The following is a 19,571-nucleotide window of genomic DNA, read 5'->3' on the forward strand; positions in this document are numbered from 1 at the left end:
AGAGAGATCTGCATTTTCTCCGCTCATTCAAAATTCCAAAGCACCCCACCACAAAAAAAAAGGTAATTAAACGGTAAAATGAATAATTCCCTCCTCCTTCAAAGTTGATCTCTTGATAAAAACATAAAATATCCCACAGGTGTAGTATATCAAGATGCTGACCAGACAGCATGATTGGTGCACAGCTGTGCCCACAATAAAATGCCACAGTCTCCTATCTTGCATGGACAAGATACTAAAATGGCCCAGACATTTTACCAATTGAGCATATGTTTGGGATGCTCTGGATTTACAGTATGACATGAATGATTATCTCGACGAAGCAGAAGTGCTGACTAACACAGATTTAAACAGATTTGCGAACAGTATTTGAGAGAAACGGGCATTTTGTGTGTGTACAGAAAAGGTCTCAGATATTTTAGTAGTTTAGTTAAAAATGGGACCAAAAACAAAGAGATGCATTTACATGTTTTCAAAGGGACGTCTATACATTTAGTTGTCTGTCATGGTGTTGAAGGGAATGGACAGATGGATATTCTGGCTAAACGATCGCTCACAATGAAGCAAATCGATATACAGGTGCCATTAACCAAATGAGAAGCAAAATTATTCATAAGAACCACACAGCATCCAAAGACAGGTTGGGTGAGTTGAAAGGGAAAGTGTGTGTGTGAGAAAAAAAACCCATAACTCCTTCCAAAATAGGCACACAATAGGGTCAAAAGATCCACTATAGATAATATGGAAGCACCCAGCAGGAAACTCTGCAAGAAAAAGTGTAACATGTAATTGTAGGATGTTTAACAATTAACACCAACTGTTTCAGTCACTTGTAAAAATGGAACACAGAGATAAAACACTAACCTGGTCACCTACAATCAGGCATTATGCATTAAATTTATTTAGCAAGCAGTTTAAAAAAATAAAATAAAAATGATTGTTTTCCCTTATTATATTAGGTTCGCCCTCCAGGCCAGTAGAGAGCGGTAATGCACTTCAAAGCTGGTTTTCAACCGGAATAAACACCAAAGAAGAACTACCTGCGTATTACTTCCGATCCAAACTTAACTGTTTAGCTAGCCGTTCACAAGCATGGTATTCTACACGAGATCTACTTTGAATTGTCATTAAATGCTGTTTATTTTTATTACTGTCGCGTTTGTCACGTTATTCTGTTCACCAAGTAATCTGACAGTGGCTTCACATTGTCCCTGGCTAATCTGCTAACGTCGCTAGCCTGACAGCTAACCCCTTGCAGCGGAATAACAAGAGTGCAATGGTAGAGTTGATGTTTCAGTTATTTCAACGTTGAATTTAGGATCGTTCATGGCAACTCGGCACCCCTTCACAGACACGGATACTTCCGATGAAGCAGTGAGGGCGACGTGTGATGACGCCACGGCGTGCAAAAGGTGAAATTTGTGCTTGGAAACCTGCACTAGTATCTACTACTTTACTATAATTTGCTAAAGGTTTAATGATGTCTGCTTTCTAGGTTTGCCATTAGTAAAGGCTACTGGAAAGACCCTTACATCCAGTATTTTGTGAGATCTGTTGGTGAACGGAAGGCGCCTGAAATCAATAGAGGTAAACAATGTTTAGTATATAACTTGAAATGTTTCCATGGTCAGTGACTATCACATTATCTAGCCTGTGTTGATAAGACTGATTGTTATTGTCTTATCTCACAGGCTATTATGGCCGTGTTAAAGGTGTCAACCATCTCCTTGATGCATTCATAAGGAAAACAGAATGTGATTGTCAAGTAATCAACCTAGGTGCCGGCCTGGACACCACTTTCTGGAGACTTAAGGTCTGTTTGCAAGCTACTTGAGTGTAAATGTATCCATCCATTCATCACCATCATCTGCAGCAAATTTTGAGAAGACATGCGCTTATGGTGTCTTTGTAACAGGATGATGACCTCTTGCCGAAGAAGTATTTTGAAGTTGACTTTCCTACTGTTGTGGCCAGGAAACTACACTATATAAAGTAAGACTCAACATTAATACATTTCTTAATCCATTTTATTGTGTATATCGATCTGATTGTGTCTGATCTGAGCTACAGCACGGTTATATTTTTGCATTCTAATGTTGTATTTATTTAGGACCAAACCACACTTATCCAAACCTATCATCGAAACCCATTCAACCGATTCCTTATTACTAGGTAAACCTCAAAGTTTATGTCATTGTTAAGTGACATCTCACCGGCTTTCGACTAATATTAGAAATCTGCCTTTATTTCCTCAGACGCCCACAGCCTTGACTCCGATCGATATTGCATCATCGGCGCGGATCTCCGAGACATAGCTACTTTGGATGAGAAATTGAAGAAGGTCCATCTTAACCCAGAGTATGTGAGCATGAAATGTGGGTTTCATCTCTATGTTGAAGATGAAAATGTATTTGAGTACAGTGGATGATTATAAACTGTTCAATTCTGTCCTCTAGGTTGCCTACATTGATGCTTTCAGAGTGTGTGCTGGTCTACATGACGCCCACTCAGTCCTCCAATTTAGTTCACTGGGCTGCAGACACCTTTCACACTGCCATGTTCATCAACTACGAACAGGTAACAACAATATTAATGCAGTGGTACCTTGACTTACAAGTGCCCTAAGTTAAACGCCGCCGCTAGAGTGACGTGAAAAGGTGAGTTTAGGACGGCTTACTAGCATTTCTGTTTGTGAGTAACAAGCTTGGAAATAAATTAAACACATACATCACCACCTGTCTTAAAGTTGCAAGTCAAAACTGAACATGTATCTGAAGCGTCCAGTGAGTGTATTTCTTGGAATGATCCATCTTGTCCAGGTGAACATGAGCGACCGTTTTGGCCAGGTGATGATTGAGAACCTGCAGCGGCGTCAGTGCACATTGGCCGGTGTGGAGGTCTGCCGATCCCTGGACTCTCAGGTAATCTTATGAATATTAGGTTTAAAGTGTAAAACGGCTCGCTCAATCACATTTTCCGAAATTGGGCAGATAAAATATTTGCTTGGTTGTGTAACTTTATACTTAATGAGTGGGCAGGCTCTCCAAAGACCCAACCATCTGTACACAAGCAATTAAAAATGTAATCCTCCTAACATATCTCCTTTAAAAATTGTTTGCAGAAGGATCGATTTCTCAGGTCTGGCTGGGATCATGCCGAAGCTCTGGACATGGTGACGGTCTACAGTATGCTTCCACAGGATGATGTGGCAAGGTCGTATGCACTCTTCTGAAGGGAGGGGTTCATGCTGTGCTTCAGTATGTTACACGACATTGACTCTCCCAAGCGCTGCCAGCATTCCTTCAGCCTAGACCATGATAGTCCCACATTCATGCCTAACTATGTTTGTCTCATCAGACCACACTACACGGTTCCAGTAATCCATGTCAGATGTTTGCTCTTCTTCATTGCAGAATCGAGCGACTGGAATTCCTCGATGAGAAGGAGCTGTTGCAGCAACTCCTTCAGCACTACAGCATCTGCTGGGCCACCAAGGACAAGCTCAGTCTAGGTAATGATACTTACACTGTATGCTCCTTTCGGATCCATTTACAAGTCCAGCCGTGTTGTTTTGCCAGGTCTGTCACAGTTGGCGTTTTGACTGAAGTGACTCCACGTCATCACTGGATGAGCTGTTTTATGGAAAAGTAGTCTGGTTTTATGAATGACTTGAGCATCATGGACTTGTTCTGCCGGCTTTTCATCGAGCAACGAGCCTTGTTGTGAAGATTTGTCTGCAACTAAATGAAACAAGGCAGTCAAGCCTCTTCACATTTAATTTCTAAACCTACTAATCAATGTGGGATAGAAAAAAATCTTTTTTTTAAATTATGTGCCATTTCACTTTCATTTATTAATAAATTGCTCACTCATCCTTTTAATAATCGCTCCAAATAAGATTAAAACAGAAAACACGCACTGTACTTCTGCAATTTCTTATGAATTATTTTAGGATAGTGAAATTTATGTATGTGGCATTTATGTATGAAATTATCAGTTGAATACATTTCTCTATTTTCCCTACATTTCCATCAAAATGACAGCAATCACAATTTTCTTTAAACCGATCACACAGCAGCAGTGTGTAGTTTTAATAAAAAGTAGGTGTAAAATGTACAATTTTAAATCGTTTGGTGTAGTCACTCATAAGTATTAAACATTAACTCCGCCCACCCCTCAACCTTTGATTCTGGCAGAGGAATTAAATAAGTTTACATGGGTCACATATATTTCATTTGCTGTGTAACCAAATGATTCTGTCACCTAATTATTACATAAGCAGTTCTAATTTCGTATATCTGAACTAAAAGTACATTTTAAGACCTTAAGAACTTGGCTTAATGTTATTCTTTTATGGATAGCCAGAGTAGCAGTCACAGCAAATTTTGCACTTTTCACTTGCTGAGGGATATACTGTGTGAAAGAATGAAAAGCTGCACCGACTGCCGACCACGACAAAACATTCACTCCCAAAATATTTAATAAATAGATATTTAGGCACATCACAATGTGACTGTATTGTACAGCTCGAAAAAAAAAGTGTTCAGAAGTCATTTATGAGAAGTTCTTTTTTTCCCATACAAATAACAATAGTAAAACAATATAAATAGAAAAGTAGTTCAGTGTAAAATAAATTCAGATGAGCAGCACAAAATGGCAATACGTAGTGGATTAAATGTCTGAAACAATCCACTAGAGGGAGTATTGTTCATGCCAATGAACAGTGACCAATGAATGCCCACTAGCACCTCTGAACGTTTGTGGAGAAAGTAACAGTTGCACAGTAGGGTGGTTCTTCCAAAGCGGTAAATTGTACATTTATATTTTTTAAGCTCCAACCCCCTGAATTTGTTGAAATAGTTGGGAAAAAAAACCTCCTCTGATGAAAATTTTCCCAGGCCTGACAAGATTTACCCCTGCCTCGATGATCTCAAAGTTTAGCCTCATCTCGTTTTATGGCTAACAAAAGGACAATAACATATCAGTGCTGAAGTTTAAAATACTTCTCCTTTCTTCAATCCCTCTGTGTCCACGCATGAAATGTTCCAAAAGCAAGCTCGTCATTGAGGTCAAATATTGTAAACCAAATCAATACATAAGGGTTTTGTTGATATTTGGTTTTGCACTGTAGTCATGTTATACCGCATGATGTTTTGATTTGGCATTTGGCTGAGGTGTTATCTTTAAAACAAGGCTGCAGCTAAGCAGAATTACTTGATTGCTCCAATTGAAGACGTTTGTGACTCTTTACTTCACTGTGCAGAAGTACTTGAACTTTTGATCTGGCACGGTGGACGACAAGTTAGCATGTCCACCTCACAGTTCAGAGGTCGTGGGTTTGATTCTGGCTCCGGGTACTCCGGTTTCCTCACGCATTCCAAAACCATGCATGGTAGGTTGATTGGGCACTCTTAATTGCCCCTAGGTTTGTTTGTGAGTGCGGATGTTTGTTTGTCTCTGTGTGCCCTGCAATTGGCTGGCAACCAGTTCAGGGTGTACCCCGCCTACTGCCCGAAAACAGCTGGGAAAGGCTCCAGCACCCCCTGTGACCGTTGTGTGGATAAGCGGTGTAAATAATGGATGGATGGATGTTAAAACTGTTATTTTATACAAATGTCAATCATTATGTCAGTTACCTCTAGACAAAAAACGCACCTTGGGTGTTTTAAGGGCAAAATTCAAGAAAATTGAGGCAGGGGTAAATCTTGTCTGATTTAGACAAAACGTCACCAGAAGAGTTTTTTCAACTATTTTAACAAATTTAGAGGGTTGGAGCTTAGAATTTCCAACTTTTTAATGTTAAGGACCACTCTTCTGCACATTTCTATTCCAAACGACAAATACTGCATCGCAAAAGAAAGAAGGAAAGAAATCGTTTACACAGCAAAATGTCTCTTCTGGTTTCAAGTATTTTTCTCTAACGGGAGGAATTGGAACTAGAGCGGGACCGGTGGCGACGGCGGCCAGGTGACCGAGACCTGCGCCGGATTGGGGAGCGTCGCCTTGGCGACCTGGAAGACAAGAACGAGATTTGAGCGGCAGCAGCGGGTTGGTGCCTGGAACCTGCCTGACCACTGCCGCTCACCTTCTCCTCATGCGAGGCGGAGAGCGTCGCCACATAGGGGGTGGAGGCGGCATTCGGCGGGGAGGGGAGATCCTCCGGGGTGGGGCGCGCACGGTCGGAGTCAGGACGGCTATGACTGTTATCTCCTGACCATCAATCTGTCCTGGGAAGAAACAAAAAAGGAAACATCCCCTTAGCCCTATGATGACCACCTTGCTTGACTTTTTTTTAAAGCATTTTATTTCTCCTAATGCAAATGTCATGAAATTGCACAAAGGCTGGGATTTTATCTTATTTTGTAATTTCCAACATCACCTTTTGAAATATCAATGCTGCCAGTCAAATAGTACATTCTGGCTCTATCGTGGAACTGATAAAAATTAAATTTCTCAATTCTTTGTTATTAAATCTATTAAATTAGTTTAGTAAATTTCACATCCATCTAGCCCTTAAATCCCAGCACACCATCTTGTACCTCCATCCATGTGCTTGAGTGCCTTCTCGGCTTCCTCGGGGGTCTCGAACTCAATGTATGCGTAGCCCTTGGACAGATGAGGGTGAACGCGGTTCATGGGCATGTCAATCATCTTGATTTTGCCATAGGTGGAGAAGATCTCCTGGATGTGATCCTTTACAAAGCAAAAAGACAGCACACATGCACCTTTTCCAAATCATAAAAGTCACACACTTTTAACATCAATGGTTAAGCTATTTCTTAGGCTCTTTACTATAGCCTACACTTCATTTAGTACATTTACTGGAGCTTTAGGTTAGGCTGACAACCTTGGGACAAACACAAAAGAGCAATCATTGGACTGGCTCTCTGTGTCTTCTGATTGACTACTTAGATAAGGATGCTTAGCTCTTTTATCCTTTACTCAACTGTCATGTCATCACTAATAAACCTTGTGACATCATTGTTTAGTCACATACAGACAAAACAACCATTCGCCTTTGAGTCACACCAATTAAGAGTCTTCAATGAAAAAAAAAAATCCCACACATGAAAAGCAAGAAGGCCGCAGCCGATGTTCATTCCTTGACCTGCACAACTGTGAGGCAGGCATGCTACAAAGCACTCAAAAGATCATGGCCAGATTTGACCCCTTGTATCCCTTGAGCAACCGAAGAGGTTGCCTCTACCTGTGTAGCTCAACCAGAGTTTTCCCAAAGTGTTGGTGCATTCACCTTGATGACATTTCTTGTTAAGCGGCCCAGGTAGACCTTGGTGGGTTTTGGAGCGGGACTCCTCTTTCGGCGTTCCCGATCATCTTTCTTGGTCAGTTTGGACCTGTAGTCAACAAATATTCTGTCTTGTTAGTTTGTCCTAAATACACTGCACTAAATTAATTTTGATGTGTTGTGGAAGAGTCACATATTGTCTTCAAAGTAAAAGGAGTCACTACTTGCTCAGTTTAAAATATAACAGGGCATTTTGTACTTTGAGAGGGAGCGCCGTCTGATTTGTCGTTGTCGGTTGGGGCTTGGTGTGGATGATGATGATGAGGAAGATGAGCGGGAGCTAGAAGAACCGGAGGAGCTTGTGGATGAGCTGGAACTTGAACCCGAGCCGCTACTGGAACTGGGCCAACAAGTGGGAGGAAAACAATTTTGCTCACAGGTACCCTTGAATGATACCAGTATGCCTTAATTGTTATATTTAACAACTTCCACGTTCATATTTGTTCAAATGAAGAGGTTCTGACCTGCTGCTCCCACTGGGAGCACTCCGTCGTGTTTGGCTCTTCACTCTGCCCTGATCTTTTTCAGCCCCATCTTTCGAGGCTCCCGATTTTCGTTTAACTCCTTGCTTAGTCTTGTCATCCTCCTTTTTGATTGGGGAAGGCGCCCTGTTGGACAACAATACACAGATTAATTCCCAATGCTGAAATGGGCAAGAGCATGTCTGAAAATTGTGACATATTTGATGCATGCAGAAAACTGCTCTGAAGAAAATATAAATTAATCTGAAGAAAATATAAGTTAATGTCAGTCTGTTATGTGGCACAAGAAAGACAAATAATCAAATACAATTGACAGAAGGTTCATTTCGAATTGCACTGACTTAAGTTAAAACATGACAAACTGTGACCACGGAGGCGCTTTAATCAAACATTTGTATCTTCCTCGTATCCTATATCAATGTAAGCAGTAACTAAGCACGTCAAATAAACACTTAAACAGACTCACGTTTTTAAATTAAGACTCATTCCTTAATATGATACGGTTGGTCTGTGTATTCCTAAACGAGGAACAAAATAAAGATAGATCAGCGGTTACTTACATTTATCCTTCTACACACGCCAATAGTCGCATTCTGATGACGCAACCACAACAAACATAACCAGGAAACGTGGGTAATAAGTAACAATCCCTCAATCTGTTCTTTCAGGAAAAAAGTACTTTCACTAACATATATATTTTTTGATTTACGATCATGGAGGAATAAATCAGTATTAAGGAAGTTTAGTCTATTCCATTTTTGGTGTTTGAAAATAAATTGGAAGGGAAATTGACGAAAACTTTCCTCCTGAAAGCCAACAATGAGTTACAGACAACGTAACGGACATTAATGAATTTGTACCGTTACGTTGTCTGTCAACATCAGCAGATTTTTTGCAGAACGCTCAGCATTGAAAATGCAGAATTAGGAAAAAGGATTCACTGCGCTGTTGCGAAGACTACATTTTGCCTTCCTTTGTGGAACTACCATGTCTCACACGAAGCCGATAGGAAATGCACAAGAAGAAGCTGTCGGCAAAGGATCGAGTTCCAAAACACTTGCTCTGACGGTGTGCTCTGCTGCCATCGGAGGCACCTTTCAGTATGGATACAATATTTCGATTATCAATTCCCCGACCAGCTACATCCAGACGTTCATCAATAATACCTACACAGCACGTTGTGGCACAGCTTTGGCGACTACCCACGTGACTCTGATTTGGACTTTGATTGTATCGGCTTTTCCACTGGGAGGTCTACTCGGGGCCCTGCTAGCTGGACCAATGGCGGTGCGCTTTGGAAGGAAGAATTCTCTGCTTTTCAACAACTCATTTTTGTTAGTAGCTACAGTTTTGGTTCTATTATGCAGGGTCGCAAGATCCTTCGAGATGATCATCTTTGCGCGGTTCCTTGTGGGCATTAATTCAGGGGTCAGCATGAATATCCAGCCTATGTATTTTGGGGAAAGCGCCCCCAAACACCTCAGGGGTGCTGTGGCATTTTCCTCCGCAGTTTTCACGGCTTTTGGGATTTTCTTAGGTCAAGTTGTGGGACTGACGGTGGTGTTGGGATCAGAACCTCTCTGGCCCTACTTACTAGCCAGCAATATGCTTCCGGGATTGATCCAGATGCTGACGCTACCTTGGTTCCCGGAAAGTCCTCGATATCTACTCATTGACAGGGGGGATGCGAAAGCATGTGTCCGGGCACTTGAAAGACTCCGTGGTGGTGTGGCTCCAGTTCTGGAAATACAGGAAATACTTGAAGAACAGCAAAGGTGTTCAGACCCTGGATCTGCCCCTTCTGCAAAGACACCCTGGTCCCTTTTTAGGGATCCTGATTTACGATCCCAGCTCCGAACGGTCATGGTGGCAAGCAGTGCCATGATGCTCTGCGGCAATGACTCCATCTACTTCTACGCTTCGTACATATTTCTCCAGGCGGGCATCCCTGCCGATAAAATCCAGTATGCCACTATTGGCACAGGGGCATCTGAACTGACTGCTTCCATCCTGAGCAACTTCCTAATTGAACGTGTGGGCCGCAAGTGTCTTCTTGTTTGGGGTTACACTCTTATGTCTTGCTGGACTATAGTCTTCACTGTAGCCCTCACACTCCAAAAACAAGGGGTAGAAGGGATGCACATCCTCAGCATGGTGTGCGTGTTTGCCTATATACTTAGCTTCGGTTTGGGCCCTGCAGGTGTGACAGGTATCCTGCCTGCGGAGATTTTTGACCAGTCGGCCCGGCCAGCGGCTTACATGGTTGCGGGATCACTAATGTGGCTCAGTCTGTTCCTGGTGGGAATGCTGTTTCCCTTTATCGTCAGCAGCCTGGGGAGCATCTGCTTCCTGCCGTTCTTGGCTGTGTGTTTGGTGTCAGCCGTGTTTTTGGGGTTCACGGTTCCAGAGACGAAAGGCAAGAACCTGGCTGAGATCACCGCAGAGTTTGATAGAAAGAACGGACGAAAGATGCTGGCAAAGCAGGTTGATGAGCCAGCGGAGGATCCCAACGTGCAGGAGGAAGTCACCAGCGTCTCGTCCTTAGCAGAAGGTCTTGACCAAGAAGGCTGAACTCTGGGAATTGTGACCATCATATGCATTTTGCAAATCCTTGTGTTCTGATCAATTGTGTCTGAAATTCTAGAAGTCCGAAGTTCTTGCTGCATCAAAACCAAAATAATCTTCGTTTTATGCTTTATGACCTTATAAGGACTGCGTAGCAAAAAGTTGTAATATTTCATTTATTAAATCACATGCTGCTGGAAGTAGAAATACTGTACTGTAATCTCACTTAATTGTTATACCAACAACAGGAAATTACATTTGCTGCAATGATTGTAAAATTGGGAAAGATGTCCTTGAGAGCATGTTAAAAATAATCCAGCCAGGTTTATTATTTGCACTTTATTAATGTGTAAATTGTGTACTGTATCATGCTCCACTTTTTTGTGCCATTTATTTAATTTCAACTAGGGGCCCCTTACACTATGTACTTGGATTTGTGCAATCAGTTATGTTGCCAAAGATTTCACGAGGTTTCCGTTGAATGAACAGCATTATATTGCAATGCTCAAGTCCATGAATGCGGAAGTGCTTTCATGCAAAGTAGTCACTCGATGTCCCTGTGTCTGTGTCACGTGTTGACCTCGTGAGCCCCAAATGTATCATAATGTACCATAATCAAGAATGAATACTGTATAGATGCTGGCTCAGCTAATGCTGCTTCTGTATGTTTGTTGTCAGACTGTCAGGTATCAAAAGGGACATATTCTGCTCATCGGGAGACATTTTTGAAACTGGTTGTTCAAGAGGAGCAGTAAAGTCAAGTCAGAACAAATAACAAACAACTGTATTCAGGTTTTGCTCATGCATGATGCACATCTCTGTAAACATGCAAAGTGTATTTAGTATATTGTTAAGTTTGACTGTACCTAGTGGTTGGCGATATGGCAAAAATATCACGATTTAAAAAAGAATAAAACCACAATCATGATTTTATCAGGATTCTTTTCTTACATCGTTTTTAGACTAATTTGCACTTTTTTTTCCTACCATTTTCCTCATGTTAAACATAGAAAACATATTTAAAATGTATATAAAAATCTAAAAGAAAAAAAAAGACATTTTAAGCCAGCTAAGCTTTCTGAACAGGTTTTAATTTGAATAGTGCCAATTTTTATCAAAATGTGTAGTGAATGTAAACATAAAAGGTAACACAATGTAGACATAAAAACACAGCTCGTAACGCGGGTCTAGTACTTTGAAGAGTCTTTTGAACCCCTCGTTTTCCACAGTTTTAATGGGAATCATGTCTTCAGCAAGGTAATAAGTCACTGCCCCAGTTACTTTTTTACACTGCTTGCTTGTTTTTTCATATGGAGTGCCCTTGTTTAATGACTGTGTTACCGTGGGTTGTGTTAGCTTGGAGCTAACGACTGTCTCTGGCTGCCATGTGTCTGTTAGATTTGGCTGTCTGCGTAGATTTTTGGTCTGCTGATTAAACAGGTTTGCCGTGTTGCCATCTGACGTCCAAACCGTGTCCCTGCAAACTTTGCAAAAAACTGGTTTGCAGAGGATCGGACCGCCAAGGTGCCTACCTTCTGCTGCCGCCCATCTCACACAGCACCCGACCCCTTTGGCCCCTCCCACAGGTGGTGAGCCCATGGGAAGGGGGACCCACATTTCCTTTTCGGGCTGAGCCCGGACGGGCCCCATGGGTGTAGGACTGGGCACCAGGCGCTCGCCAAAGAGCCCCACCTCCAGGCCTGGCTCCAGAGGGGGGCCCCCGGTGACCCTCGTCCGGCCGGCTCAGATACAGAAAACAGGTCAGCCGTGATTGGTCGTTATGAGCAGTGGTGATGTCATTTTCAGTCGACAGAAGACAAATGGCCGCCCCCGGAGATGGCTAAAAACGAGTGTGTTTTGCTGCCTAACTTAAATTACACAAACGCAATATTTATCAGAATGCCGTGTTTCAACTACTGGGCCTGCTGGTAACATATTCTTGAAAAAAATATGTTTTGGTTGACTTCTGCTTTAAATGTCTTTTATTTTTCGTGTTCATCTGTTTGTATCAAATCCAAACGTTCTCCATGGCAAAAATAAAGGAATTAATTGGCTTCCCTGTTCTATTTCTTATTAAGGGAGGAGTGCAGGTTAAGTATTTGGGCGCCTTATGGAATTGATTGATAATTAATGGCTTTTTATTTTTTAGCAAGTGAGACAAAATGACTGATACATTACTTGGCTGCAACCAGGGGAAGCGGTGCTGATTTAGTCGCTAACTATAAGCTTGTTCGAGAGACCGTCGTTATGATCTCAGCTTTGGGAAGTTGAGCTACAATGGCAAGTCCGCCAGATATATTGTTTATTATTATTCTAGTCGATTAAGTAAATGTTATCTGAAAGTCAAATTGGGCTAACTTTGGACCCTGAAGGTCATCACACATCACATCTAATTTCTTTTTAAGTTAAGCAGCACTGATACGGGGTTTATATGTAACTACCCGGTATTATTTAGTGACCAGAAATCTTGCCCACAGCAGGGAAATAGGGTTTATATTTAACGACACTTGAATACTTAAGAAGAGAAGTGGCACATGAACAATCCTTTAGCATCGTTTATGCCGTTTTATTCCTTTACTAGTTCATTGGAACAATGACCAGGGAGCCAACAGGAACTGTGAAACAAGAAGAAACCAACAAAGCATCAGGTTCCAAAACCCTTGCACTGACGGTGTGCTCGGCTGCCATCGGAGGTACCTTTCAGTATGGATACAACATTTCAGTCATCAATGCACCGACTAGCTACATCCAGACTTTCATCAATAATACCTACACAGCACGCTGGGGTACAGGCTTGGAGACGACCCATGTGACTCTGGTTTGGACTCTTATTGTATCAGCTTTTTCACTGGGAGGTCTGTTCGGGGCCTTGCTAGCCGGTCCCATGGCGGTCCGTTTTGGAAGGAAGAATTCTCTACTTCTTAACAACTTATTTTTGTTTGCCGGGGGTCTGTTTTTTCTCCTGTGCAGGGTTGCGAGATCGTTTGAGATGATTATCTTCGCTCGGTTCCTCGTGGGCATTAATTCAGGGGTCAGTATGAATGTGCAGCCGATGTACTTTGGGGAAAGCGCCCCCAAACACCTCAGGGGAGCCGTGGCTTTTTCCTCGGCTGGCTTCACCGCATTTGGGATTTTCTTAGGTCAAGTTGTGGGACTGACGCTGGTGTTGGGAACAGAAGCTCTCTGGCCCTATTTACTAGCCAGCAACATGCTTCCAGGGTTGATCCAGATGCTGACGCTACCCTGGTTCCCTGAAAGTCCCCGATATCTACTCATTGACAGGGGTGACAGGGAAGCATGCGTCCGGGCGCTTGAAAGGCTCCGTGGTGGCGTGGCTCCAACTTCAGAAATGAAGGAAATGCTTGAAGAACAACAAATGCACAATGATTCTGGATCTGGGCATTCTGCAAAGACACCACGGTCACTTTTTAAGGAACGTGACCTACGATCTCAACTCCGAACGGTCATGGTGGCAAGCAGTGCCATGATGCTCTGTGGCAATGACTCCATCTACTTTTACGCTTCGTACATATTTCTCCAGGCGGGCATCCCTGCAGATAAAATCCAGTATGCCACCATTGGCACAGGGGCATCTGAACTGACAGCTTCCATCCTGAGCAACCTCCTGATTGAACGAGTGGGCCGCAAGTGCCTTCTTGTTGGGGGTTACACTCTTATGTCTTGCTGGACTATAGTCTTCACTGTAGCCCTCACACTCCAAAAACAAGGGGTAGAAGGGATGCACATCCTCAGCATGGTGTGCGTGTTCGCCTACATCCTTAGCTTCGGCTTGGGCCCAGCAGGCGTGACAGGCGTCCTACCGGCGGAGATCTTTGACCAGTCGGCCCGGCCGGCGGCTTACATGATCGCCGGATCGCTAATGTGGCTCAGTCTGCTCCTGGTCGGGATGATTTTTCCCTTCATTGTCAGCAATCTGGGTAGCCTCTGCTTCCTGCCGTTCCTGGCTGTGTGCTTGCTGTCGGCTGTGTTTTTAGGGCTCACGTTCCCAGAGACAAAAGGCAAGAGCCTGGCTGAGATCACTGCAAAGTTTGATCGAAAAAAGGGACAGACAACAGAGTCTGGTGAGGAAGGAGGAAGAGGTGAATAAGTTAATGATAGATCAAGTTGGCATGGGAAAGGGGACTCAAAGTACCTGTGGTTACTTTATGCACCAGTTAAGATATTCTTACAGAATTTGCATCTCTAGTTATAACCACTGAATGGTATCTGAAAATCTATACAGACTGCTCCAGCTTGTTAATGCATTTATTTTTGAAAGTGCAAATAATGCCATCTGACCTACATGCTTACATACTGGTGTTCATGTTAAATTTTATGCATGCAATTTTTTCAATTTGCCACAAGATGAGCCTGTTTTCTTCAGCTAGATCTAATGATTAAAAAGGTAAATGTGATTAAAATTCTGCACCAGTCACATACTATAATTAGTTTGTTCAAAGTGCTGTGTGAGAACATCTCACTGCATTATTTCACCCCCTATGGGAATATTTTTCATGCTTGGTCTTTAGAAAATGTGCCATTCGCATTCATCTGTAAGCATTTTTACTTAGTTGTTTGCATTTCTGCTGTTGATTAACTTCCATACGTAGGAGTGTGTAACTCAAGTCCTTCACCCATGACCCTAAAATCACATTTCCATTGACTGTAGGGTCAGCATGGGATTTATAAATAGAAATGACTGACGATATTAACTTCTGAACATAAAACTCCAAGACAGCATGAATGAAATGATCGTGCATTGAAATGTGGCTCCTACCGGATGGGCCTTTAGAGAATCATTTATGGCAATAAATTAAGCATTTTATTGCACTGTGTTCATTTTTTTTGGACATCATTTGGAAACTTTATAACTAGGTGTCATTATTGTGATTCGTTAGCCCAAATATAAACGTTTTCCTGGGATTCATAAAACTAATTTAACTTTTGACTGTGCTAAACAATTTGAGTCTTGATTTTTCACTTCAAAACTGTCCTAAAGATTTGTAGTACAACATGCCTGTTCTGTTTGTGAGTCACAAATCAAAACATTTTTTTTCTGTGATCCAGGCTGCATAATTGAAATAAGGTTGCATGTCCAAAGTGACGACCAGGCTTTTGATTTTCTATAGTTTCTTTTTTCTGATGTTCAATTATTTTTCTATGAATGTGAGTGAGTCAAACATTTTCACTAATGCTGTGCATTTATAGCTTATGGTTACGTAACCTTGGCTAATGGTTCTAGAAGTGGTCTATTTTTCTTACCCCAGACGTTTAACAAATTAAAGTTTTTTTTTCTTTCTATATTTGGATGCAATATTTCAACATTCACATGAGTTCAATATCTAGTTTGTTATTTCTTCATCAGTTCACTGGCCAACTTTACAACCCCCAAATCCATCACCACCCATAATTGTTAAAATGTCCAAGAATAAGTAGTTTTCATTCCTTTTCTTCAGTGCATAAGTAGTTTAATTCATTTTCTTTAAATCAAATGCACTGCCCACCACAGAATAATACTAATTATGGTGATGATACTTCCCAACACGTATTTGAAGGCTAGGCATAAATACATCACATTTTCTCTGTTTTATACTAATGGACTGGATGACAAAATGAAGCCTTTGTTGATTAACAGCAGGAAACAAAGAGGCTCAGTAGCAGCAAAATGAAGCAATAGACAGGCAATGAGATACAAGCCAGCAGAAGGAGGATCGAACAACAGCAGGCAGCTAAATACTTTGAGAATAACAAGCTACAGGTGCGCGACGGGAGTACAATAGGCAAGGCTGCAAACCGTGACGAACAGGTGAAAGTGATCTCAGGATAGCAGTTCCAAAATGGACTCAACAGCTTCATTGATGACTTGCTAATAGATGCAGTGCAGATGCATGCAGTCATGGAAGCTAATGACATTTGGTTCCATACATTCTCTATACCGCTTATCCTCACAAGGGTCGCAGGGAGTGCTGGAGCCTATCCCAGCAGTCTTCGGGCAGTAGGCAGGAGGCACCCTGAATTGGTTGCCAGCCAATCGCAGGGCTCTGTGGAGTTTGCATGTTCTCCCCATGCCTGCGTGGGTTTTCTCCAGGTACTCCGGTTTCCTCCCACATTCCAAAGACATGCATGGTAAATTGATTGAACACTCCAAATTGCCCCTAGGTGTGATTGTGAGTGCGGATGTCTGTTTGTCTCTGTGTGCCCTGCGATTGGTTGGCAACCAATTCAGGGTGTCCCCCACTAGTGCCCGAAGACAGTTGGGATAGGCTCCAGCACGCCCGCGACCCTTGTGAGGATAAGCGGTATGGATAATGGATGGTTTAGTTTGTGTCCTCAGCTATCAAATGGTGATGAAGCGCCACCTAGTGTATGTTGTGTGTGTTTTTAGGCACAGTCAGGCATCACTCGGGATCACATAAAGTCTTGCATTGATTTCCTTACTGACAGTTATGGACGAATCAAGAATGATACGCTGTGCAGTATGATGATAAAAGAAGTACTTGGATACTTAAGGGCACCATCATTTATTTTTATGCCAACAAAATGTCCACCATCCAGAACCCAGAGAGCACCCACAACATTTCTCAGGATGTGATAAATGCTGTGCGGAGAGAGGGCAGTTACAGGAGAGGGCTCTACGGGTGTCACCCACCCTACTACCTCTATCAGCCGCCTGCCATAGCAGTTGCAAGGAGAAAAATCACCTCATCCCTCGGCATCATCGCTCCTGGCAGAACACATTTTAGCGGTGAAAAGGACACATTGCCAACATAATGAGGCACCCACACCTCTCACGGATCCGATTTGGGTGTAGCCAAGCGTAGCAGAAAAGTCAAGCTCAAGAGGCTTATTATATTTGTCATTGCTTATGGCTAGTAGTGGTAGGCTCAAAGTATAAAAAAGAAAGAATACTCACAGATATCGAATAAAATCTAATATAGCAAAGCTATATAAATGACTTTTTTTATTTTTACAGGTGAATTTATTTTTTGGGTTAATCTATATATACATGGGCTGGTGTTGTAATGGTTTTCAGCACAAAATGGATATTCAGTAGGTTTAGGGCCATCCAATTATTTTTAAGCTTTCACTTGTTCGCCGACTTGCGATGTGAGCACACACTCGTCTAGGTCCTGACACAAATGATTCTCTTTTTCATAATCCCCACTGCAATATCCCCTCATTCATCATACTCATGTCATGGCGTGTAGAGTTCATATGGGAGACCCAGAGTTCCAAAATATATTAAAAACTTCTACTTGTTCAAATGTGAACCAGCAGCGGAATAGAAGAGGATTATAGAGTTTTACAGAGTTTTACTGCAGAGAAAGTCACGGCGCGGAAACAGATCCATAAACTCTGCCTCACAGATATTAAAGATCGGAGATAGCAGAGCATAATATAGTATAATAAAATAATATAATCAGGCCAGTGTCAGTACACTTATAAGTGGCCCGACAGTCACGTATTGGCCCCGGGGCCCTCGGGCCACTGTTAATGTAGAACCCCGGTCAGTGAGTGTGAGTGCCACAGGTGGGCATGGGCTCGAGCTCATCCGCCACCACCTTGAGTGAATTTTGGTTGCTTAAGTCTATGTACAATAGAATGTACCATATACAGTAGATTTAATAGTGCGAATCCATCAGCCATATTGAATTGAATCACTTACCCAGGGATAATAATTAAAATCACAACCTGAAAATGAAGCATAGACTGTGGTCGATTACATGGTGATGCAAGGTCATATTTCACACTACTTATCCTGTTATTTTAAAACGACACATACTGGGGGACTCCTTGACACAAAAGTCTTCGCCACAGCTCAGTGGTGGAGGCTGGATATAATGACTTCATTATGTGACGTTCATATTCTATTTAATTCTGAAAGTTCTGAGTTTCTGAGTTTCTCTTCACTGTTCTGACTCAGTGCTCATCGCTTATTATACCTTTTTTTTAATTTTAAAATATGCAAGGGGAAAGGCTGGAGGGATATTAGAAATGATAATGTGACTCATACACAATTCTCAGCAAAATTTCCATTCAAACATTTCAATGAATATGGAATTCCAAAAGCACCATGTTTCTTAATGACATTATTTTATCATTTTGCTCTAAAATGGTTCTGCTCTGGCGAAATTCTATTTAAACTCCAGAGTGAAGTCTTGATTAAAAAAACAAAACAATGATTCTATTGTGGCTACTGGACAACTGTTAAATGTTAAAAAGATGATGTAGTCTTTTTTCTTAAGCCAAAAATAGGAAGCAGGACTGTCATCTGGTCTTGGTTTTAATCTTGGCGTCATCCCTGCCAAGACTAGCCATTTGGCCACTTTGCCACCCTGCCCACTAAGAGAAATAAGGTGAGTCATCCTGTAACATGGAGAAAAGACACATTTATTTTGGTTTAACTGATTAAAAAAAGACAGACGGTGCATTAGATTTGCAAGACGAGTGCGAAGGGTTGCGCTGCAAAGAGTGATGGGGGACATAAAAGTTACGGGTGGATAAGCTTGGCGTGGTGGGCGCTGATGTAGAAATGAGGGAGAGGCAGTGGCAGCAGAACGAGAGAGCGAGAGGATGAGTCACCACAAACCACTCCTCGTCATCCTTTTCAGACAAACAATCTCGAATTTGATTACAGAAGCAAACAAGAAAAAAAGCCCCGCTAATGTGTTTCAAGTAGTAAGGAAAACTGAGCCAAATAAGGAACACTAAAATATACTGAAAATGATTTTGATACAACCACTGGATGTCAATGAAGAGTTTTTTTCTCGTTCCAACTTAAATCAAATAATTTTTAATTTGTGCTATTTGAGTATCAAGTATTTGATTGAAAAAAAATTATATATATATATATATATATATATATATATATATATATATATATATATATATATATATATATATATATATATATATATATATATATGCTTTGAGGGCAAAAACACAAAACTGATGCAATCCCCAAAGTCTCGCTTTTAAAGAACAATAAAGTGGTGGGATAATATGATTTCTCCCTTGAGGAAAATAAAGACAATTCTAATGTATTTTAGCCGAAAGGAAAGATGAACTATTAACAGAAACGTTGCACATTTCTTCAGAAATGCAACTTGAAACGAGAGAGTCATTTGAAACGGTTTATTAAAGATGAGTTCTCCAGGCAACGTTAGGCACATCATCGGATGATCCTTGCATTTCTGATTAAAATTTCTCATGAACTT

General features: G+C 41.7%; 2 protein-coding genes, 1 long non-coding RNA gene and 2 pseudogenes across 6 annotated transcripts; 4 read left to right on the top strand and 1 right to left on the bottom strand.

The window, feature by feature from the left end:
* The first annotated feature begins 1,035 nt into the window (after positions 1-1,035).
* On the top strand, positions 1,036-3,923 carry lcmt1 (leucine carboxyl methyltransferase 1). The gene is made up of 11 exons (XM_086016289.1): positions 1,036-1,412; positions 1,496-1,587; positions 1,692-1,813; positions 1,916-1,992; positions 2,111-2,172; positions 2,256-2,358; positions 2,457-2,577; positions 2,820-2,921; positions 3,122-3,213; positions 3,414-3,511; positions 3,579-3,923. Exons 1-11 carry the CDS (start codon positions 1,327-1,329, stop codon positions 3,599-3,601), a joined length of 978 nt encoding a protein of 325 aa, XP_085872415.1. The 5' UTR covers positions 1,036-1,326; the 3' UTR covers positions 3,602-3,923.
* A 539-nt stretch (positions 3,924-4,462) lies between these two features.
* LOC147129167 (uncharacterized) lies at positions 4,463-8,976 on the bottom strand. Of its 4 annotated transcripts, none has more exons than XM_086016292.1 (8): positions 8,959-8,976; positions 8,255-8,306; positions 7,771-7,914; positions 7,506-7,646; positions 7,253-7,355; positions 6,540-6,693; positions 6,086-6,227; positions 4,463-6,011 (listed from the first exon to the last, which is right to left on the bottom strand). In XM_086016292.1, the coding sequence occupies exons 2-8, from the start codon at positions 8,272-8,274 to the stop codon at positions 5,918-5,920; spliced, it is 798 nt and encodes a 265-aa protein (XP_085872418.1). In that variant the 5' UTR covers positions 8,275-8,306; positions 8,959-8,976; the 3' UTR covers positions 4,463-5,917. The 4 variants fall into 4 exon arrangements, with proteins under 4 accessions (XP_085872418.1, XP_085872417.1, XP_085872419.1 ...); XM_086016291.1 differs by lacking the exon at positions 8,959-8,976 and adding an exon at positions 8,775-8,940; XM_086016293.1 differs by lacking the exon at positions 8,959-8,976 and adding an exon at positions 8,850-8,918.
* Positions 7,430-12,407, top strand: LOC147129168 (uncharacterized). The gene is made up of 2 exons (XR_015082498.1): positions 7,430-7,685; positions 11,940-12,407. It is a non-coding gene; the product is annotated as an uncharacterized LOC147129168 (long non-coding RNA).
* Positions 8,625-11,809, top strand: LOC147129169 (solute carrier family 2, facilitated glucose transporter member 11 pseudogene; annotated as a pseudogene).
* A 693-nt stretch (positions 12,408-13,100) lies between the features above and the next one.
* LOC147129170 (solute carrier family 2, facilitated glucose transporter member 11 pseudogene) lies at positions 13,101-14,461 on the top strand (annotated as a pseudogene).
* The last annotated feature ends 5,110 nt before the right edge of the window (positions 14,462-19,571 follow it).

This window comes from Filicampus tigris, chromosome 19 (assembly GCF_054856515.1).
Source record: "Filicampus tigris isolate MCC_2025a chromosome 19, RoL_Ftig_1.0, whole genome shotgun sequence".
In the NCBI taxonomy this organism is placed as follows: Eukaryota; Metazoa; Chordata; class Actinopteri; order Syngnathiformes; family Syngnathidae; genus Filicampus; species Filicampus tigris.